Source organism: Phytophthora parasitica, assembly GCF_000247585.1.
Source record: "Phytophthora parasitica INRA-310 unplaced genomic scaffold supercont2.20, whole genome shotgun sequence".
NCBI classification, from domain to species: Eukaryota; Oomycota; class Peronosporomycetes; order Peronosporales; family Peronosporaceae; genus Phytophthora; species Phytophthora nicotianae.
Genome location: NW_008649006.1, coordinates 836,857 through 858,657, shown reverse-complemented (window position 1 = coordinate 858,657; position 21,801 = coordinate 836,857). Strand labels below are relative to the sequence as shown.

The following is a 21,801-nucleotide window of genomic DNA, read 5'->3' as shown; positions in this document are numbered from 1 at the left end:
TGGTAAACGCTGAGTGGTAAGTGTCACTATTTGACTGTGCTGGGGAGAAGTTGGCACGGCTACTCTGGTAAAAGTTCCCTGAATTACCAGTCGTCTTAGTATTGCCTGTGTCTTTTGTTGCTCACGTTGAAGTTCATGTCGTAGTCGATGAATTTCACTCATCACTTCTGCTGTTTGGCGTCGCCCAGCAGCGATCTGCGAATGAAGGACCGCAAAATCGCGGCGTGTTCCTTCACCTCCAATAGAGTTTACATGATGTGGTCTCTGAGAGCGTGTTTCATGGTCTTGGTCAGTGCACTCATCAGTGGCAATAGTAATGAGCAAGAATTGAGAGCCGTCACCAACAACAAAAAATTCGTCGCGCTGCACAGGATTCGGATCTCCCCCCCCCCCCCCCCAGCGTTTTTGTAGATGCTTACAATTCGCTGTTAAGTTTGCTTGGCAGTAGTGCGTATTCGTACGCATCTACTGGTTCAATTGCTGCCCAGAGCAGGGTTAATGCCAACATTTCCGCAATTGAGTCGCCCATGAGTTGTTTTACTGTCGGTGCAATCTCATTACAGAATAAATCAGGCGTAACGCAACTAATCCCAGTCTTTAATACGTAAAAGTACGGTCCTGCTTGTCCTGTTAATGCTGCAGCTGTTAATGCATCTGGGTATGGCTGCGTATTGTCGACGTAAATATCAATCACACCTTTGCGAGTTCTCCAACGGGGAGGCTGTGCGTTCCTAAATTTCCCGGTTTAAGCTTCTTGAAGACTTCATTACCAACCATATCTGTTAAGAAAAAGCGTCGTACATTGCGGTCTCCGTCTTTGGGATTGCCGTACAAATACTCAGAAATTGCCATATTCGATGTTGCCTCAATGTACACGGCGAGCTTGAGCAACGCACACATCTTGGGATCCATGCTGCCAAGTATGAGCTAGTCTAGGGAATCCCGCTCTTCTCGTATGTTCTTAGACCACCGCATTTGGAAGAGGAGTGTTGAAGGGTACTGGGTGTTAGACGAGAAGTTGGAAAACTGCAACTTCATCATGTCATCAATCCTAGCGCAAATATCCCATTGAAAACTGTTCCCACCGAGTACGATTTATCATTACGCCCCCAATGAGCTCGCACAAGAAGGAGTAAATTCATGAATTCGTCAAACTCCACAAGCCGGTGGGCTTTGGATTCAGATCCTTCTCGTCGAACCTCGAACTGCTTAACCCTCTTGATCGCTTATTCGCGACGTCAGACCGGGTAGGGTTTCCACGCTCCGTTACTGAATCCCATGTCGAATTTATGCGTGGCATGAACGACAAAATAGCCTTCTTCGTGAACTCAAGGGTTGTCGAGCGGCGATGCATGGGCCTCAAATCATCACTTGGCTCTGGATCTCCGTACGTCTGCTTGTTCATCCAACGACACAAGTCCTCTGGAGTGATACGTAGGAGCTCGTCCACTGTGAACGTGCGGCCCTTCCTATAGGAGACGCCGTCCTTGCAGGACATGAATTTCACGAGCTCGGGCTTGTAGCGGTTCGTCATGGTCGGCGTTTGCTAGAAATGCTTCTCCAGCCAAGTGGCTTCTGCGATGACCTGGTTTTTGTAAACCCGCTCCTCAGAGTCTCACACTACATTGAATGCAACTGCCTTGTTTTTTTTGTATTACCCAGGGTTGCGCAGCGAGCCAGCATCTGCTACCGAGCAGGCTACGAATGTACTAGAGACTCTGAGCCTAGCGGCACGGTTCCAGCAAAGATTCTTGCTGACACCATGGCATCAGCCAATCAATGATCGTCGCTCGCCAACAATACAACCTCGGTTGCAAATGGCCGGTATGGGATTTTATATTAGAAGCATACTGAAACCAAGATGCGGGTTCCAAGAAAAATAGTCCCGCCTCGTTACAATTACACCATGTTTTAACAGGTAAAAACTGCACTAAATACATTAGTCGAAAAAAATGGGCGTCTGCTATTACTTCAGTATCACTACCCGACCACTGCACTACTGATACAAGCTGCAGTCAACAGGCAGCATCACGGATGCACTACAAGCTGCAGACAACAGGCCTCAATTGCAGTAAGCTAACTACGCAGTCACTCTGTTAACGCCGGAGAACTTTGATCACCAATTTGCCCAGAGCATGACGAGATTTGAGTTTCGCATAAGCTTCTAGCGCCTTCTCGAACGGATAGACCGTGTCGATGATAGGCTTCACCTTGCCGCTCTCAATGTACTTGGTGATTTCGCGCAGCGTTTCAGCCGAGGGTTCCACGTGAACGTGGCCAACGAGCTTTGCCCCAAACTCGGGCTCCTTCACGGGCTGGGCCATCGGAAGGATCGTGACGAAGCGGCCAGTGTTCTTCTTCAGCACATTCTGAGCACCTTCGTTCCATGCAGCGTTCTCCATGCCGCAGTTGTAGACAGCGTCAACAGAGTGTGGCTCCACCACGTCTTGCCACTTCTCCGTCCTGTAGTCAATGACCTGGTTGGCACCAAGAGATTTTAAGAAATCAGCTTTGCCGGCGCTGGCCGTAGTGATCACACGGGCGCCGATGGCGTGCGCTAACTGCACAGCGTACATACCAACGGAGCTACTGCCTCCAAAGATAAGCACAGTCTCGTCCTTCTGCAGTTTGGCGTGCTCAAATACACCCTGGTAGGCGGTCTGCGCTACGAGAGGCACGGCCGCTGCCTCGTCGAAGTTCAGGTTGCTCGGTTTCCTCGCAACGAATTCCTCGCTGACAACCGCATACTCGGCGAGCGTTCCGAAGCTTGTGAATGGCAGCATCGTGTAGACAGCATCGCCCACCTTCAGGTTTTGAACATCGCTACCAGCCTCCACAACTTCTCCAGCGCCATCCATGCCGATCGTAAATGGCTTGTCCGCCGATGGAGATCGCTTCAAAAATGCCTCTCCTGCGAATTCCAAGATCATGTAGTCGACGGGATTCACGGAAGCACTGTGCATCTTGATGCGCACTTGGTTGGAACCAATAGGCATCTGTGGTACGTCAGAGTGGATCGAAAGGGTCTTGTCCATCGGGCCATAGCTTTCGAACTGGTATGCGTTGAAGTTGTTGGGAAACGTCATTGTCACTGCTTGAATGGTGTTGGTTAGATTGCAAAACGCAAAGTGCAAAGTTCAAAACTGCACACGTCTATTAATATAAGCTACCGGAGCATAATACACCGTGTTGATGGGGCAATCTGGCACTGCCGCATCAACAGCTTGTGTTGATGCACTTTCGTTTTGGTCCGAAAGTAAAAAAAAAAAAAGAGTTTTGCTTAGTATTTAATATACTAAAGGATTGGGCTGGTAGCACCTAGCACCATGCTATTAATATTGCCCGAAGAAATTCGAGTGACAAGTAATATTTTTTTTGTGTTGTGCTAGATGATCTACATGCTTCTCACACTCTGTGAAAAGCATGTAGAAGTAGTTATCTTGTGGAAGATGCGAACTATGGTAGACAGCTCGAGAATGCTACGTAGTTGAGATACGACGACCTTGCTGATTGCTGGATAGAGGGAAAACTCGTACAACCTCCGGGTCTTGGATACAGATAAATGCCGTCTCAAATCGTGCAAAGCACTCCGCGAATTGGATACAGTCATCGCACATGGCTCGATCAACGATGATTGCGATGCGTTGCCAAAACAAATGCCTCCGCTTTGGAGGCACCTCTCTTGCTACTAGCTTCTCGTGAATATCCATGAGCTTCTGCTTCTCGGCGTGACACCAGTAGAAAAAGAAACTCCGACTATTAAGCACTGGTGGCTTTACAATCCCGTGCTTGTTGCGCTCGACGATATACTTGTGACCGATCTCCTCGACGGCGTGAGCGACCGCCAAGCTCAGTCTTTTTTGAGGCAAAAAGCCCGATTCGGTGCCGAAGGCGCCAAATCCACTGCGCGTCTGTCCTGCCAGCAGTTGCTCCAATAGTACTGCATCTAGTTCATAGCTGGCATCTTGGTCTGCTTCGACAGGTGCGTCGTAGTCATCTCGAAGCTTGGCGAAGCTGACGGAGGCTTTGGACGACGTCGTGAACTGCGACGAGTCTGGTTGCTGGCCTAGGAAGTCCAGGTACTGCGTGACTTTTGCCACCTGCTCGGCATGAGGCAGCTCGAAGAAACTAGCGGCCTCAGCCTCCGTGAGGAAGTCCTTGAAGCTGAAATAGCGCGGCGCCGCAGCGGTAGACCGGTCCATGCTGGGAACTGCTTAAATGCATGACCAACGACGCGTCATAGCCAGCCGTTCGCACAGTTGAACCCGGCGTATTGCACATCAAGAGCGCGTGGCGTCCAAACGATATGATACCGCCGAGGCTCAGCCACGCCAGTTGAAGACGATCGCCATGCACGTTCTCGTCTACAGCGACATTCGTCTACGAAGGCGGCCAGAAACCAACTTCAACCTGCACCATTATAGAGCCTAATCCCCTGAAACAAATAGCCTGTAAAATAACTTATTGGAATTTATTGCTTTCAGGTCAAATAAAATCTACTTTATCCTGTTGTATATGATATTATTCAATTAAAACTTATTATGAAGAGTACCTATTTCATTCTGTTAACTATACTCCGAATCCGCGTCCATTCTGCAACAGCCGAATCTTGTCTTCAACCAGCAGGCACTTCCAAATTTGCGCTGCCTGACTCAAGTGAACCTTTGTGAACCGAAGATGTCAGGCAAGTGTGTTGGTATCGTACGAGAGGTGTACAACAAATGGGAGCGTCGCGCACCGCTTACGCCTGCACACGTCAAGGAGCTAGTGGCGCGTGGTGTGCAGGTGCTTGTACAGCCATCAACAGCACGCGTCTTCTCGGACGAGCAGTACGTCCGCGCTGGGGCCACGTTGTCCGAGGATCTGGCGCCAGCCAACGTCATCGTGGGTGTCAAGCAGGTGCCCGATCCGGCATTGTTGGCGGACAAGACGTACCTCTTCTTCAGCCACACCATCAAGGCGCAGCCCGAGAACATGGCGCTGCTAGACGCCGTACTCCAGCGCCGTGTCACACTCATTGACTATGAATGCATCACGGAAGAGAGTGGCAAGCGCCTCATCGCCTTCGGAGGCAACGCCGGTCGGGCGGGAATGATTGCGGGTTTCCGAGGTCTCGGAGAACGTCTCATTAATATGGGTATCTCCTCTCCCTTCGTGAACGTCGCGTCTGCCTACATGTACGCAGACTTAGAGCACGCGAAAGATGCCGTGGAAGCTGCCGGCAGGAGGATTCGTTCTGATGGCCTCCCGGGTGACCTGGCGCCAATGACATTCGCCTTCACGGGCAATGGCAACGTATCTAAAGGGGCACAGGAGATCTTCAAGCTCATGCCGCACGAGATGGTGCACCCATCAGAGCTGCCAAAACTGCCGAAGAACAACCGTATTCTCTACGGCACAGTCATCGATGATCCGTCCTACTTTGTCAAGCCTCAGCCCGGATTCACGGGTGAGACTACACGAGCGCATTACTACCAAAATCCTCACCAGTACGAAGCTGCTTTTCATGAAAAAGTGCTGCCATACACTTCGATGCTTGTCAACTGTATGTACTGGGACGACCGCTTCCCAAGGTTAATCACGCGAGAGCAGATCCGCGAGCTTCGCACGTCTGGGAACCACAAACTGCTCGGAATTGCCGACATTTCGTGCGATATTGGCGGGAGTGTCGAGTTTTTGGAGCGTGCTACTGAAATTGAACGCCCGTTTGCCCTGTATGACGTCGCTGAAGATAAAATGCGCGAAGACGGAGACAGTCGAGGCCTCGAAGGAGACGATGGCATCATGATGATGGGTGTCGATATCTTACCAAGCGAGCTGGCGGGCGAGTCGAGTCAGCAATTCGGTGACCGCTTGGTCGGATACGTCACGGCGTTGTCTAATGTTTCTTCGTCTGGTGTCCCTCTCCATGAGCAAAAAGAGCTCCCTGCTGAACTGCGTGGAGCTTGTATTGCTAGCAATGGTGTTCTGGCGCCTAAATACGAGTATATTCACCGTATGCGTGCCGAGCGTGAGCGCAGCAAGCAGTACAAGTTCTTGGATGCGCAACAAGAGGTTGCGGGGAGTACGTGCGTGCTACTGGAAGGACACCTGTTTGATACAGGACTCATTAACCAGGTGCTTAACCTCATTGAAGACCATGACGGAGGTTTCCACCTTGTCGACTGTGAAGTACGTCCGAACGTTGGAGTCGGAGACAGTGGCGACAACACCATATCGAATGCCATTGTGCAGATTAGTATGAGTGATCGTGAAGCGCTGGATGACATTATTACGAAGATCCGCGCACTAGCTGAGCTGACTTCAGGAGCGAAGGCTACGGTCACTGAACTACCCGATTTATGCGGCACAAACTACTCCAAGACGCGAGGTATAGTGAGAAAGGATGCTGCTGCCAATACCATGGCTGACGTATCGGTCTCAAGCCCGAAGAAGCGAAAGGTTGTATGCTTTGGCGCTGGATTGGTGGCGTCACCGCTCGTCGAGTATCTGTCCCGTGAACAAGGAAACGAGGTTCATGTGGTATCCGGTATTGAGGGTGAAGTGAAGGAAATGATGCGCAAAATCTCTCGCCGAAACATCAAACCTCATGTAATGAACGTATCTGAAGATGCTGATGGTGTCGACAGGCTTTGCGCTGAAGCCGATTGTGTCGTGTCGCTCTTACCGGCGACCATGCACACGACCATTGCTCAGCGTTGCATTCAGCATGCCACTCCTGTGGTGACTGCTAGCTATGTGTCACCAGAGATGAAGGAATTGGACGACAAGGCAAAGAAGGCTGGTATTCCTATCCTCTGTGAAATCGGACTTGATCCAGGTATGGATCATATGAGTGCGATGAAGGTCATTGATGAAGTTAAGGCTCATTCTGGAAAGATCATGTCCTTTTCGTCTGTCTGCGGCGGCCTGCCAGCGCCAGAGGCAGCGGATAATGCCATTGGTTACAAGTTCAGCTGGAGTCCGCGTGGTGTGCTCACTGCCGCATTGAATGCGGCCCAGTACCGCAAAGATGGCAAAATCATCAACGTGGCAGGTGAAGATTTGCTCAACAGTAGCGAGCGCGTGAATTTCTTGCCGGCGTTCAACATTGAGCAGATCCCGAATCGTAATTCGCTTCCTTATGGCGATATCTACGGTATTCCAGAAGCTTACTCTCTGTATCGCGGCACTCTGCGCTACGGTGGCTGCTGTCAAATCCTGTACCAGCTACGCAAGCTCGGCCTCTTTGACATGGACCCATCCAAACCCATTCCATCCACTTGGCCAGATCTCCTGACTCAGTTGGGTGGATATCGAGGACTTCGCCAAGACGCTCACGGTTTCCTCGAGTGGCTGGGTGCCTTTGATAACTCGACTCCAGTGGTCAAAGCCTCGTCCGTACTTGACGCTTTCTGTGCCTTGTTGCAAGACAAGTTATCGTACCAGCCAGGAGAACGCGACATGGCTATCATGCACCATGAATTCGGAATTGAGTACGAGGATGGCAAGAAGGAAAAACGCACGTCGACGTTCGTGGGCTACGGTTCTGAGAAAGGTGACACTATCATGGCCAAGACTGTTGGTTTGAGTGCTGCCATCGGCGTCCAGTTGATCTTACAGGACGCAGTTCAGGGTTGTGGCGTGCTTACTCCAACGACTCCTGACATCTACGGCCCAGCACTAGCGCGTCTCGAGGTCGAAGGTGTGCGCTTCATCGAAAAAACAATCCCGCAGCATTAAAATGCGGTCTGTCTATGTAAGTCTCAAACTCTTTTCAACACAATGTGGCGTCTATAATACCCTATCAAAGAACTGTTGCCGGCCTACCATCGAACGATATCCGTTGCTGGGTTTCTTCACGCAGGCCCTGCCGTGGTGACGGAGCAATGTACTTTTGAGAAACTCCGTCAGATGACAGGTAGAGCCGTGATAGAGCCTTTGGACGGGAACTAGCGTAACTTGTCTTGATCTGCCGCCCACCAGCTTTAAGCGACGGGTACACTTTTAGCTCGAGCAGTCCACGCATATGTTCATCTGTGTCGGTAATTTGGGGCGAGTTCCCACCTAAACTGGATAAAGCACCAAGCTCTTGGTTCTGCAAAATTGGTGGTGAATCCATCCCTGAGGACCGAGGGTGGCTCAACTCTGGACAATGAATCATGACGGATGCCTTACCAAGGAACCGCTGCGGCATGCGATCGGGACCATTGCGCTGCCGCAGAATCAATCCTTGCGGTTTCCACCGATCTGTTTGAACCTCTGAGTCGGTTGTTTCAGGAATCGCCGATACGTCTACGCTTCGATTTGTACGGCGACGAAATTCAGCCTGTTCCTCGACCTCGTCGAGCTGTTGCAAGTTGTTTGTTAGGATAAGTTAAACAAACACGACATGTAACTCGAAAGGTACAAACCTTTTGCTGTAGAGATTGGCACTCCTTCTTCATGTCACCGTTATCAGCTTCTAAATTCTCAATAATCTTCTTACACTGTGAGAACATTACAACCATAGAAGTTTGCATGTTAGTTAGAAAATACTTCTGTACGTGAGCGATAGAATACAAACCATGTCAGTAATAGTGATCTCATTTTGCCAGGCCTTGGTTTTCTCGAACAACTGGAGTGTGAGTCGCTTGTGATCGTCCTCCAGCTTCCCATGTTCCGTCTTGAGGGCAGTCATTTCCTCTCCCTGTACTTTACACTTGATCGTGTACTCGTTCAACTCCTCCGTTGTTTGTTTCTAGGGACACGAAAACTGTTAGTCCTTGTCAAATCACCGAATCTATTGATGTACGTACCAGTGATCTCTCCAATTTTCCTGAACTGTTCTTCTCCATGTCGACTACAAGACGGAGTTTCGAGATTTCTGCCTCAAGTGTCCGAATATGAAGCTGATCCGAGTCAATTTTGTTCTCAGCTTGGTCGAGATCTTCACGCATACGCTCGAAAGTGGCTTTCATCTTTTGCATCTCAACTCCGACCACCTCGGCTCGATTGTGGCACATGATCCCAAACTTCTTCATAGCCTTCTCCATGAGCACCTTTCGACGCAAGTCTCGTTTTTTGCGCTGCAGCTCCATCATTTGTATACCTCCTTCACCATCACGCACGACTTCATTAGGATCATCAATTGGTACAGCATCTAGTTCCAGCTCTAGAATGAGTGCTTTGTTATCGCTGACCCCATGTACCGACTCGGATACTTCGCGCAAGAAGGTCATCAAAATGGTGCTTTTCTCAACTTCATATTGCTGTTCTCGCTTTCCCTCTTCGACTTGGCGCATCATGGCCTCCATCATCTCTGCAGCACCAGCACTATCCTGGTTCAACCGCATCTTCAGTGCATTCACACTACCAATGGCACGATTTTTCGAGGTTAGCGCTTTGTATAAACTCGGATTAGCTATTACATCCGCACCTGCCAGTTAGCGCTTCAATAGACAGCTTGGACTCTTCAAGGCGATCGGTCAGTCCGAGATTTTTTCGTTCCAGCTCCTGTTTAATGGAAGAAAAGTGGCATAAAAATATTTTACAGTAGAAAATGACCGACTGCAACGTACCGTGATCACTCTTTGCTGTTTGGCAATGTTGTCTTTACCTTCTTTCACCTCCGCCAGCATACGCGCGATTTCCATGTGGTATGCCTCAAAGTTCTGCTCGTTGACTGCTAACACATCCTCCAATTCGTCCTCTTCCTTCAACACAGGCTCAACGGGTGCACTGACTGCAGTTTTTCGATTTGGCCGGCGAGTCTCACCTTCGTTTGGTTTTTGTGTATTATCTTGAGGCGTGGTTGCCTCTGGGATTCGAGCCACCTCAAGATCGGAATTCGACTGGCGAGTAATGACAGTTCTGCTCGGCATCCTACTGAGCACCCGCTTCAGAGCAGGGACCTTACTGGTGCCGCCAGTGTTACGTGCTAACCGGCCGGCTAGATCGTTCTCGCGCATCGAAGCCCACTCCAGTTGGTATTGAAGATCCTCTATCTTCTTTCGTATGTTGTTCCGCATTGCCTGGCTTGCCGCTTGTTGTCTCTGCGAGCGGCCCTTGTTGGAGCTGGTGCTTTCCGGTCTATCGGACACCTCTGGATCATCAATCATGGATGAAAAATCCATATCTATCGAGCGGTTTTGTTGAATGTTCTCCAAGTCTCGCACTAATTTCTTGTTGAGACGTCGAAATTCCAGGTTCTGCTCTTGCATCTCCTCTCTTACACGCTCTTCTTCAATAAGTTGATCTTCCAGATGCCGCTTGGTCTGTTCAAAGCGCTGCAACGTCGACACCAATTCTTCTTTTAATGATGTCAAAGATTGCTGCTGCTCCGCACAAATACCGATCTTTTCTTTGAGCTGCGCGTCGCGTGCTGCGAGATCCTCACTCAGCTGTCTCGACTTTTTGATTTCTTCCTGTAATCGGTAGTCTGACACAACAATTAGTCATACTGGAGTCGTTGGCGCGGAATAGTGTACATGTAGACGTACAGTTTGTGCCAAAGTCGGATTCGATTTGAGCTTTCTCGACCTTGACGACGTGCAGAGCTTTGGTTACTTGAGCAAGTTCTTCCTTCAAGTGGTTGTTAGAGGCGGAGAAGATATCACGATCGTGATTCGAGCGAATGAGTTGCTGCTTGATGTCTTTGCACTCGTTTGTGAGGCGATCGATTTCGTCTTGCGTAGCTTGAACGAGCTGGAGCTTGGAGCGCATGCCTGCAATGATAACTTTTTGTTCTCGCTCTGTCTTTCGTCCAGCCTGCAACTGCTCCAGAGTGTATGCATTCTCCTTCATCAACGCCTTCACCCGCTGTTGCAATGCATCGTTAACTTCCTCCATTTGTTTCGCCTCCGAGCGCAAGCGCTGCACCACAGCCCGCATTTGTTGTTCTCCTTTCACTGCTCGAGCCATTTCTTGTCGAGCAGCTTTAAGCTCCTTGCTCTGTTCAAACAAATCAATCTTAATAATTATCAACCATAAGTAAGCTCTGTCAGATCACGTACCTCGCCATGAACAAGCTCTAAGTGGCCGCCGCAGGTCTCACAGGGATGTATTTGCAACACGGTTTCACTGGGTGCAAACAGAGGCAGGACCTCTCGTAGATCCACCGATGGAACGCTAGAAAGTCCGCCGTCGATGGACACGGATGCTCCTGCTATCACTTGACTAGACGGTAGACGCTGCAGCTTTGGTATTGATGCTGACGATCCCACGTGATTTAATTTTCCGCCATTTTGCCGCAGCTCTTCCTTGATAACAAGCACGTCTCGGTAGTACGCACGTCGGATAACTTCCAGTACCTGGTTGCGTCGCGAGAGCTTCCCACGTAGCATTTCCAGCTGCAACCGCAGAGGTAGATCCTTCGATAAGACTCCGTCATCAAGATCTTTGTGCATTCCTACAAGCGGATCAATAAGTTTTGACGGATAATCTTCTTCGAAACCTAAGGCTCCAGCATCCAGCTTATTGCCATCTTCACCGATTCGCGCAAGGTTAACTCGATGTGATGATCCATCCCTCTCGATCCCTGCCATTGTCAAGACTCCACCCCTCTTCCTGTGATAAATGCCTGGTCACAGTAAAAACGAGAAGCAACATCTCTAATAATAAGCCCTCAAATTTGTCGACTACTGCGTTACAAAAAAACTCCAAAACGCTCGTCATAACAGTCAGTAAATGGGAAATCGGATTCCGATTATCAGAGGCACTCACGCACACTGAGTTATCAATTTGATACACAAAGTATCATTCATTGCTGAGAGAGCTGTCGATACTTCAGCTGTTGATTTCTTCTCCACCCATTTCCACGACATTGCCGCTCTCTTGCAATGCAAAACAAAACTTGGACGCTTGCAAACCTGAGCTTGTGGCTGCCTCATGCAGGACCAGTAAGCCTAGTGATGAGTCTGCGACGACAGACGGAGTTCTTGACGGGTCGCTTACGGGTTCTGTGGCTGGTTGCCGCGAATGGTAAACCCAGTCGTGTTGATGAGTTCCACAGAAGGCGGCAATGGAGGAGGGTTGGCTGTCATGCCCGCTATGATGCCTGAAATCTCGTCGCTCTCTCGCTGCATATCAGCCAGCTGCTCCTCAGTAAGCCCATGTTCACTAGGAGGCTCAATTTCCTTCGTTGTTTCAATGCTCGTAGCGACTGCTGGAGCCTCGAGATCGTCAGCCGGAGGGTGAATAGAGTAGCCTGAAGCATGCACAGAATACTCCCGGTCCAATTCAGGGTTTTGTCGGAATGGAGGAGGTCCAGCAGGCGGAAGTGGCGGCTCATCTAGTTGAGGGAAATCGCTCGGAGCAGGGAGATAGGTGTCATCGTGCTTCGTTTCTTCCACACCACCCTTAGTCTCCTCGTCGCTCTCATGGTGTGGTGCGGGGCTGCGACGTCCGCTTGACGAGCTTCTGCGCGCTGTGTGATCACTAACACTCTCATCAGCGTCGTCAGCTTCATCATCATCCTCATCATCGCCCCCATGTGGGCCAACACTGCCTGGTCGAGCAGCAGCACGCGAGCTTCGACTCGATGCGGACGAAAGGTGAGTAGAGGCAACGGACACGGCCTTTCGAGCCTTGCGCGGCGCCTTCTTCTCCTCATAGTGCGTTGCAAAGTCAGGGAAGTTATCGGTAACGTCATCGCTCGCTTGGATCCCAATTTCATTCAAAGATACCCAGAAAGTTTTCTTGGTCGCCTCCAGAACTCCAAGCTCGCTGCCACACTCTTCAAGATTTTGTTCCAATTTGGCAATATTGTTCTCCAGGGCTTCTTTATCGTCGTCGTCAGCTTGTTTCAGTTGGTTTTGCTTGCGTTCCAGCTTCGCCTTGGTCTCCGCGATCTGCTGCTCCTTTATCTCCAACTTGTGCATCGTCTCTCGAAGCAGAATCCGGTTCTTAAACTCGCACTGTTGGTTCTGGCAGCGGTCCGTGTGCGCCTCCACGTCGTGCCAGATACGACACATCTTGTTCTTGCAGGGCGTCGAGCTGCTACACATCTGCGCGCGGATCTTCTTGCACCCACGTCCGCACACTTTGCCAGGCGGGGGATTACACAGAAGAGCATCCACGAACTGGATCGACTTGCGCAGGCGTTCCTTAAAGAATTTGGTCTCAGAGGGAGTGCGTCGGTCCGGATAGCACAGCTCGCCAATAGCGTCTTTGAATGACAACAGCGCGTCATCATCTTCCTCCTCCTCTTGCTGCTGCTTCTTACTCTTACGCGCCACTGGCTCCTCCTCTTCCTCTTCTTCTTCCTTTTCCTCATCCGAACTTTCCTGAATCACCTTTCTCGCTGCTCTGCGCGGTCTCTTCACTGGTTGCGCATCGAGAGAACTGCCTCTCGTGGACCTCTTACTACCCGACGCACTTCTTGTGTGCATGGCGGGAGATTCAGTGGACGCTCGGGTAGACATCCTGGCAATAGAAGCCGCCCTCTTCACCTTCTTCTTAGGCATCGAGCGGCCGCTGCTGCTGCTGCTGCGTGTCTCGCGCTGCGTAGGCGGGGCGTCTCCGCGTCGACGAATCCACAGCTCCTTGGTCACCACAGAGTTGAGCACGCGCTCCGTGGCGCCGCTGTGGCAGGCCAGGATGATGCGATCCATCTGATCTTCAAAGCCCGGAGACGCCTCCATGTGCTGCTTGATGTAGTCCACCAGGCGGCGGCATGTGTTGTAGTACTGATCATATCCTCCACTTTCTTCGGTGGACGCTGTCGACGTCGTCTGCGCCTCCACCGCGTGCTGAAAGCTCTCACAGACGGAGCTCACTGTCTCCGCTACGCTCTCCTTCAACGAGCGCGTCAGTGCAGCCTGCAACTGGTCCACAGCAGACCCAGACCGGCGCGACTTGCTCCCGCGCTTCCCCATCGTTGGCTCGGAGTTCTGGCAGTTTGAGATTTTGGACATGTCAGAGATCTTATTGGCTGAAACTAGTTCTATTATTTTCAGAAAGCTACTTTTCTAACTTATCGTTGAAGTTGACCTGATTGATAAGTCCTAGCGCGGAGTGACGCTAATCTCGCCTCCTGCACCTATTTCAGCTTCCACGTACATTGTGGGTTGAGGAGATGCCGCGTTGTACAAAGCCCACGAACGGGTGAGACCGTCATCCATGGTTGCCGTTGCCAACTTCGTCAACGCATCAGCTTGGTTGATGACAGCCTGGTTCACAAGCAACAGCGATAACCACGCGTTGGTAGTGTCGCCGCCCGTGACGATCGCTTCTTTTGACAGAATATCATCCCATTCTTCCTTGACGAACGTCACCGTACGAGCCAAACCGTTGATAGGTGACACCGGGATCATTTGAATGCCGTGGATACAGTATTTCTCGGGGCCGAACCACGTTGCGTAGTCTGCCTTGTTGTCGAAGAAGATGCCCGTGACGTGGTTGGGCACGAATTGAGGTGGGTGGATCGTGTTGTCCGATGTCATAAGGAAGTAGGTCCGCACAGTTCGAGCGTTAAGGCGCAGCATGAGACTGCCCAGATCTTCTACAGCCTTGTTACCTGATACCTGACCCCATAGTTTCATGCCATAGAAGAAGTTCACGTCCTCCGACGTGCTCTCCTCGTCCTTACCATCAGCCATCGGGGTCACACCGTGCGAGTACGAATGACCCAAATACCACGAGAAATGGCGAAACTTAGGGAAATACTGGTCGTCTGAGCTCGGGTTGACAACGTCACGGAGCAGTGTCCATACCATTGTCTCTAATTGCGCCATACCCGGCCACGACGGATCCAGTTTCTTCAGAATGGCGGACGCCGTCACCCAGTAGCCATAATGATAGTGGTGGTCATTGTAAACTCCGTTGCCGAACTCCACATTGACGTCGTTGGCGGTGAAAATCTGGCTCGTCACGATACCTTTGTATGATGTTTCATACACCAGCGGCACGCTCATGGTGTTATTCACGAAAGGCCCGACTAGCGCCTCCAGTTTGGATAAACAAGTTCTCAACAATGTGGTATCATCGCCAACAACAGAGCTATCGGCAGCCATCAAGCACAGCGAGGCATATTTCTGGTACGCCTTGCCGTTGTAGTACCAGCTACCAGTGTCCAAGCTCCAGTCACTATTGATGTCGCTCTGTAGCGTGGGCAGAAGGTTAACCTGAGAAACCACATCGGCTGACGGTTTATTTGACGGATAGAAGTCCACTTCCTCATCCGCTTCATCCTCTGTCAACAACCAGCTCCCAGATGTCGTCACTTGAGCCACCATATCACCACGAGTGCTCGAGTGCAGTACGATGGCACCCTTGCTCTGAGTCGTTGTCGCCCCATTCATAACTTCCACTTGATGCGGTAGCGCGAAATGCAACAGGCCCGTACTATCACAACTACTGCCCTCAGTCTCCCAATCCAGCGAGTAACTTGTTCGGGACTGCACCGACACGTCGCCACCACGGACAACACACGACGCGTAGTCGTCATACACCCCCTCATCACCAGTCTCGGGTAGAACCGCCACCCGAACCGTCCCTGTGTAAACCGCATTGCTCACCAAAGCCGATCCCGTAATGTGGAACGAAGCGCTCGTGTCACTCGCAAATACCACCCACGTCTGCTGATTCGCAAGCTGCACCACGTACTTGCCTGGCGTCGAGCTATCTTTTAGCGTCATGGCGTATTCGGACTCGATACGGGGCGTCAAACCGGCGTAAGTTGCTGACACGAACGCCATACCGTGCACCAGCGCCGAGTCCATGCAGTCTGTGCTGCCAGACACACACGTCCGAACGGAAACACCCAGTTCACTGAATGAGTACACCTCGTAGTCCGGTTTCGTCGACCCAAATTCATTCGCCGACAGTGTCACGTCGTTGTGGAACTCGTGCAGGTAGTATCTGACGACGCCATTCTCCTCACCAGCCATTTGACGGTAAGTGTACGAGTAGCATGCTTGTATTCCGAACGGTGCTTCCTTGGGTAGCTTGAGCGCGTACGGGTTGGACCACGCGGGGTTTGCGACGGTGTCAATGTCTTCTGTGGTAGTATGGATGAGATTCCCCCACCATTTGTTGGTGGGTATCGGTTTGGTGAGAAGGTCGGAGTCAACGTTGATGATAGGAGCAAGCGCAGCGAGTCCGTCCTTGCGTTGGAAGAGCGCTTCGGACGGTGCATTGGTGGCAAATGGAGCAAGGTATGTGGCTTGTATACCTTGCGCTGCTTCGCTGGTAACGCCAGCGGACTGCTCTATGTGATGGTTGGTGGTGGTAGTTGACGTGTAGATAATGCTAGACGCCACCAGCAATAGCTTGAGCATTCTTGCCGTGGAAGTGGATCGCAGTTTTGATTCCAGGACATGATTCGTTCCTAAATCAGAGAAGATATAATCCCCTCAGCAGTCATAGCGCCGGGAGCACCAATTTATTCCTGTATAAGGGTATTCCTACCCATGAAGTACCACAAAAATGGATCCAAGTATCTTTAGCTTGGAAGATGTAGTAGGTCTCGGAACGCTACGAAGGAGGCTGGCGCTTCCAGGCAAACCAAAACTTTGCTATTGATCCCAGGCTAGATGTGTAAGTGGTCTCAGCGGCCGCTCTGTTGGCCGTGGTGGTTTTGTAACTTATGTCCTTTTATTGCTAGCCTTGCCAGCTTGGCGATGTTTATCTGTCGACATCGCCCGGTGAATGGACTAGGCTTGATCTCTTAGCCACCACTACAGAACAGTGCACAGCATTTACTCATGGAGACGATTGATGTAGCTCGTTACTGGCGTTTCACCCTGTTTTGCTCTCCTATTTCCACTTTTGCCTCACCACATCAAGATACCCTCCTCTCTAGCCCAGCCAGTTCGTCCTCACACTCACCAACACTCAACAACTGCTGTACATGCTACAGTAGCACCATGCTCACATTCCTATAATAATTTGTCCCAAACAGAGCTAGGTTCATGGGCTCATAATCTACGATCTTCCTCTGGTTTCATCACAAGCAATGGCGTGGTAGCTATTAATGCGCTGGAAAGCGCTGGAGTCACCTCCGGTCTCGCAGTTGGTCACAAAATTGCGGCGCGCGGTGCATCCTAAACTCGACAAGTTCCTTGCCAGTTGGGTCTCCTTGTGTAAAGAGAGCGGTGTCACTGCCACGGATGAGGCAATTAACAGAACTCTTCTTCGTGATCGTAAAGCTCGAGTCACGTCCAAAGTGGTCAAAAGGATAGGCTTCATCGGTTCAATATTCGGATCGGACGTGGTAGCAATAATGCTCTTGTGCAGTTATGACTGTTCCCATAGTTAAGAACCCCAGAATAGAAATATTTGACTTCAAATGGAGGGGTGAGACGGAATAATATCTTGGGTTTGTAAGCAACTGGTCAACGGGAACCGCTGATATATTGCTGTTGAGGGTGTATTCCAAGTCTAGGGATTACTACCGAGGGGATCGTCAGTACACTTATCCTAAACATGCAATTAAATGCTTGGGTAGATTTTTAGGGTGCACGCAAGTTATGTGTTTGCAATTTTGGTGAAGCCTTGCGCCCCCGATGCCATCCTGTTTTCTCTCGGAGAAATTCTCGGTGAAGACGTTCACATTCGGTTCAGGACAGCTGCTGTATTGCACTGGTCGATTTTGCCTCAAGCTTCCCGGATCAGATGACTCCACAAAAATTTGGTACTGTATCAAATGAGGAGTTGTTGGCGCCGCTCAACTTGAGCGGTGCATCCGATAATATCGACTGATATTGCTGTATTTCTTACCCGTTAATATTATTAGCTCTGCGCAAGCACACAGCATGCCGATGCTCTGTGAGTGTAGGCTAGGGTGCTGCGTTGTTGTTGTACATGTATTGCGATCCCAAATGTGAGCCAAGCCCAAAGATAAGACAAAACGACGATACTGCAGTAAAAAGAAACGGTCTGCCTATTATATGTAGGATACTGGTAATTGTGTGATGGCAGCTTATCGTTCCGACACACAAGCAAGCGATGGGACTTACGCGGTCTGCATACACTACTTCCTTATCGTGCTCTCGCTGTTCGTCAAGATGAACTGTGTGGCAAGTTGCCACTGGCAACCTGATGCGAAACCTAAAAAACGCGAGTGTGGTGCTCTCACTTGTTAGCCAAGCGTAAAAAATTGCGACGTTAAATATTCCGCACACTGCAGGGCCTGCATTGCAGGATCCTGTAGCCACCCAGATGGAAGGCAGCGGGATCCCGAGAACTGCGATCAGGACTTGCAGGCTGCGTCCACAACAGCTGTCAGTAACTAAGTCTCCGCCGTCAGTTGAAGCTTGTTTCCGCTCCGTCGAGCTTGTTCTGCCCACCCAGTTCGTTGAAAGGCAGGAGCATCCACTGCACACTGTTCCATCACGATGAACAATGACAGAGTTAATGTGGCGTTCGCCGGTCGCACGACTTCACTCAGGTTTTTGCACAAATTCCAATCCGAAACAGCATTCCCACTTTCACTCTCTAACGTGCACTGGCACCAGCATAATGTCGGTCAAGCACAATAAACAAGCTGTGCGCACACCAATGAAGCCTGGAGCATGGTTTCGAGTGGCAGTAGCAACTACCTTAGTCAGACAGGTCTCCGCGGAATTCGGAGGCTCGCTAACAAGCGGGTACTACAAGGAAGGAACGGTGCATGCAGCAAACCAGGTACAAGAGTCAACGTCGACGGGCGATTATTTTTCACCATTCGCCACCGATGCACCGTCCGAAGCGCTCTTCCAACGCAAGGACGGACTCGCTGCGCTTGCTCCTATCATCAACGTTGACTCCGACCTTCTCACCAAACCGATACCCACCAACAAATGGTGGGGGAATCTCATCCATACTACCACAGAAGACATTGACACCGTCGCAAACCCCGCGTGGTCCAACCCGTACGCGCTCAAGCTACCCAAGGAAGCACCGTTCGGAATACAAGCATGCTACTCGTACACTTACCGTCAAATGGCTGGTGAGGAGAATGGCGTCGTCAGATACTACCTGCACGAGTTCCACAACGACGTGACACTGTCGGCGAATGAATTTGGGTCGACGAAACCGGACTACGAGGTGTACTCATTCAGTGAACTGGGTGTTTCCGTTCGGACGTGTGTGTCTGGCAGCACAGACTGCATGGACTCGGCGCTGGTGCACGGTATGGCGTTCGTGTCAGCAACTTACGCCGGTTTGACGCCCCGTATCGAGTCCGAATACGCCATGACGCTAAAAGATAGCTCGACGCCAGGCAAGTACGTGGTGCAGCTTGCGAATCAGCAGACGTGGGTGGTATTTGCGAGTGACACGAGCGCTTCGTTCCACATTACGGGATCGGCTTTGGTGAGCAATGCGGTTTACACAGGGACGGTTCGGGTGGCGGTTCTACCCGAGACTGGTGATGAGGGGGTGTATGACGACTACGCGTCGTGTGTTGTCCGTGGTGGCGACGTGTCGGTGCAGTCCCGAACAAGTTACTCGCTGGATTGGGAGACTGAGGGCAGTAGTTGTGATAGTACGGGCCTGTTGCATTTCGCGCTACCGCATCAAGTGGAAGTTATGAATGGGGCGACAACGACTCAGAGCAAGGGTGCCATCGTACTGCACTCGAGCACTCGTGGTGATATGGTGGCTCAAGTGACGACATCTGGGAGCTGGTTGTTGACAGAGGATGAAGCGGATGAGGAAGTGGACTTCTATCCGTCAAATAAACCGTCAGCCGATGTGGTTTCTCAGGTTAACCTTCTGCCCACGCTACAGAGCGACATCAATAGTGACTGGAGCTTGGACACTGGTAGCTGGTACTACAACGGCAAGGCGTACCAGAAATATGCCTCGCTGTGCTTGATGGCTGCCGATAGCTCTGTTGTTGGCGATGATACCACATTGTTGAGAACTTGTTTATCCAAACTGGAGGCGCTAGTCGGGCCTTTCGTGAATAACACCATGAGCGTGCCGCTGGTGTATGAAACATCATACAAAGGTATCGTGACGAGCCAGATTTTCACCGCCAACGACGTCAATGTGGAGTTCGGCAACGGAGTTTACAATGACCACCACTATCATTATGGCTACTGGGTGACGGCGTCCGCCATTCTGAAGAAACTGGATCCGTCGTGGCCGGGTATGGCGCAATTAGAGACAATGGTATGGACACTGCTCCGTGACGTTGTCAACCCGAGCTCAGACGACCAGTATTTCCCTAAGTTTCGCCATTTCTCGTGGTATTTGGGTCATTCGTACTCGCACGGTGTGACCCCGATGGCTGATGGTAAGGACGAGGAGAGCACGTCGGAGGACGTGAACTTCTTCTATGGCATGAAACTATGGGGTCAGGTATCAGGTAACAAGGCTGTAGAAGATCTGGGCAGTCTCATGCTGCGCCTTAACGCTCGAACTGTGCGGACCTACTTCCTTATGACATCGGACAACACGATCCACCCACCTCAATTCGTGCCCAACCACGTCACGGGCATCTTCTTCGACAACAAGGCAGACTACGCAACGTGGTTCGGCCCCGAGAAATACTGTATCCACGGCATTCAAATGATCCCGGTGTCACCTATCAACGGTTTGGCTCGTACGGTGACGTTCGTCAAGGAAGAATGGGATGATATTCTGTCAAAAGAAGCGATCGTCACGGGCGGCGACACTACCAACGCGTGGTTATCGCTGTTGCTTGTGAACCAGGCTGTCATCAACCAAGCTGATGCGTTGACGAAGTTGGCAACGGCAACCATGGATGACGGTCTCACCCGTTCGTGGGCTTTGTACAACGCAGCATCTCGTGGAGGGTTCGCTTCAGGTGGCAGCTCGACGAAGGTGGTGACGGTGGCACCGAGTACAACCACGGCGGCTCCTACGGTCACTACTGCGACTCCGAGCACCGCAACTGCGGTTCCTTCCGTCACTACAACTACCCCTCCCGCAGCTACACCGACGACAGCTACACCGACGGTCACTGCTGCTCCTTCCACTAGTGCCACGAAGGCTCCAGTTGCTACGACATCAGCACCTGAGGTCGCAACGATGCCTCCCACCACCCAGAATGATATTACAGATACGCCTGCTACTCCAGCCCCATCAGCGACAGCGCCAAGTAGCACAATCTCCACCCCGGCATCGACACTTCCGCCTAGTCCAGCTAAAGCGGCACCAGACTCGAGTACCGGCAGTCATTACCCCGGTTGGACGTCTATCCCGCCTGGTTGGACATCCATTCCCCCTGGTTGGACATCGATCCCGCCTGGTTGGACGTCCATTCCGCCCGGCTGGACATCGTATACTCCAGGTGTGGTCGTACCTGAAGGTGCCGTGACCGATGCTCCTACTGTCGCGTCAGCACCCACCGACGCTACTCAGTCCGTGACGCAAAGCTGAACACAAACCATCCGCAAGTTGCTTGCCATCAACACGGATAAACCGTGCGATATACGTTCATGCGTAGAATAAATTTGTGAAGTTCGAGATAAATAGTATTACGGATACTTAGATTCCATGGGGGAGTCGTTAAAGCTACCCCCGATTTTCGTATTGCCACCCCTTTGTACCAAAATTATGGTGCTCCATTTCTGTCTGCCTTTCATTTCTGTCAGAGCTTGTGCCATCATTCAAGCACAAGCCACGAAGCAGCACGTAAGACTGTCGACAAGGAGGAAGAGCGGCCCGCCGCCAAGCAGAGGCAGTAGCAGGAGGAGTCTGCCGCCAAGCAGAGGCAGTAGCAGGAGGTGACCGTCGAGCAGAGGCTGTAGCAGGAGGAGGAGCCCACCGCCAAGACGCAGTAGCTGGAGTAATTTTGGTACAAAGGGGTGGCAATACGAAAATCGGGGGTAGCTTTAACGACTCCCAGGCCTGGCCTGGGAGTCGTTAAAGCAGGCCATGGTACTTCTG

At 51.2% G+C, this 21,801-nt stretch overlaps 9 protein-coding genes across 9 annotated transcripts; 2 read left to right on the top strand and 7 right to left on the bottom strand.

The window, feature by feature from the left end:
- Positions 1–415: 415 nt before the first annotated feature.
- PPTG_22654 (hypothetical protein) lies at positions 416–912 on the bottom strand (the record flags this gene model as incomplete). Its single annotated transcript, XM_008905510.1, has 2 exons — positions 416–595; positions 697–912. The coding sequence occupies 2 exons, from the start codon at positions 910–912 to the stop codon at positions 416–418; spliced, it is 396 nt and encodes a 131-aa protein (XP_008903758.1).
- Positions 913–1,138: 226 nt separating this feature from the next.
- Positions 1,139–1,534, bottom strand: PPTG_10146 (hypothetical protein; the record flags this gene model as incomplete). Its single annotated transcript, XM_008905428.1, has 1 exon — positions 1,139–1,534. One exon carries the CDS (start codon positions 1,532–1,534, stop codon positions 1,139–1,141), a length of 396 nt encoding a protein of 131 aa, XP_008903676.1.
- A 495-nt stretch (positions 1,535–2,029) lies between these two features.
- PPTG_10145 (hypothetical protein) lies at positions 2,030–3,086 on the bottom strand (the record flags this gene model as incomplete). Its single annotated transcript, XM_008905427.1, has 1 exon — positions 2,030–3,086. One exon carries the CDS (start codon positions 3,084–3,086, stop codon positions 2,097–2,099), a length of 990 nt encoding a protein of 329 aa, XP_008903675.1. The 3' UTR covers positions 2,030–2,096.
- Positions 3,087–3,339: 253 nt separating this feature from the next.
- PPTG_10144 (hypothetical protein) lies at positions 3,340–4,244 on the bottom strand. The gene has a single exon (XM_008905426.1). The coding sequence runs from the start codon at positions 4,200–4,202 to the stop codon at positions 3,480–3,482; it is 723 nt and encodes a 240-aa protein (XP_008903674.1). The 5' UTR covers positions 4,203–4,244; the 3' UTR covers positions 3,340–3,479.
- Positions 4,245–4,639: 395 nt separating this feature from the next.
- PPTG_10143 (hypothetical protein) lies at positions 4,640–8,454 on the top strand. Its single transcript, XM_008905425.1, has one exon. The coding sequence runs from the start codon at positions 4,678–4,680 to the stop codon at positions 7,720–7,722; it is 3,045 nt and encodes a 1,014-aa protein (XP_008903673.1). The 5' UTR covers positions 4,640–4,677; the 3' UTR covers positions 7,723–8,454.
- On the bottom strand, positions 7,730–11,303 carry PPTG_10142 (hypothetical protein; the record flags this gene model as incomplete). Its single annotated transcript, XM_008905424.1, has 9 exons — positions 7,730–8,329; positions 8,394–8,468; positions 8,546–8,719; positions 8,778–9,330; positions 9,398–9,474; positions 9,540–9,776; positions 9,855–10,399; positions 10,461–10,911; positions 10,974–11,303. The coding sequence occupies 9 exons, from the start codon at positions 11,301–11,303 to the stop codon at positions 7,787–7,789; spliced, it is 2,985 nt and encodes a 994-aa protein (XP_008903672.1). The 3' UTR covers positions 7,730–7,786.
- A 27-nt stretch (positions 11,304–11,330) lies between these two features.
- Positions 11,331–13,881, bottom strand: PPTG_10141 (hypothetical protein). Its single transcript, XM_008905423.1, has one exon. It carries the CDS (start codon positions 13,872–13,874, stop codon positions 11,910–11,912), a length of 1,965 nt encoding a protein of 654 aa, XP_008903671.1. The 5' UTR covers positions 13,875–13,881; the 3' UTR covers positions 11,331–11,909.
- A 1-nt stretch (position 13,882) lies between these two features.
- PPTG_10140 (hypothetical protein) lies at positions 13,883–16,295 on the bottom strand. The gene has a single exon (XM_008905422.1). The coding sequence runs from the start codon at positions 16,236–16,238 to the stop codon at positions 13,965–13,967; it is 2,274 nt and encodes a 757-aa protein (XP_008903670.1). The 5' UTR covers positions 16,239–16,295; the 3' UTR covers positions 13,883–13,964.
- Positions 16,296–18,132: 1,837 nt separating this feature from the next.
- Positions 18,133–21,409, top strand: PPTG_10139 (hypothetical protein). Its single transcript, XM_008905421.1, has one exon. The coding sequence runs from the start codon at positions 18,304–18,306 to the stop codon at positions 21,289–21,291; it is 2,988 nt and encodes a 995-aa protein (XP_008903669.1). The 5' UTR covers positions 18,133–18,303; the 3' UTR covers positions 21,292–21,409.
- The last annotated feature ends 392 nt before the right edge of the window (positions 21,410–21,801 follow it).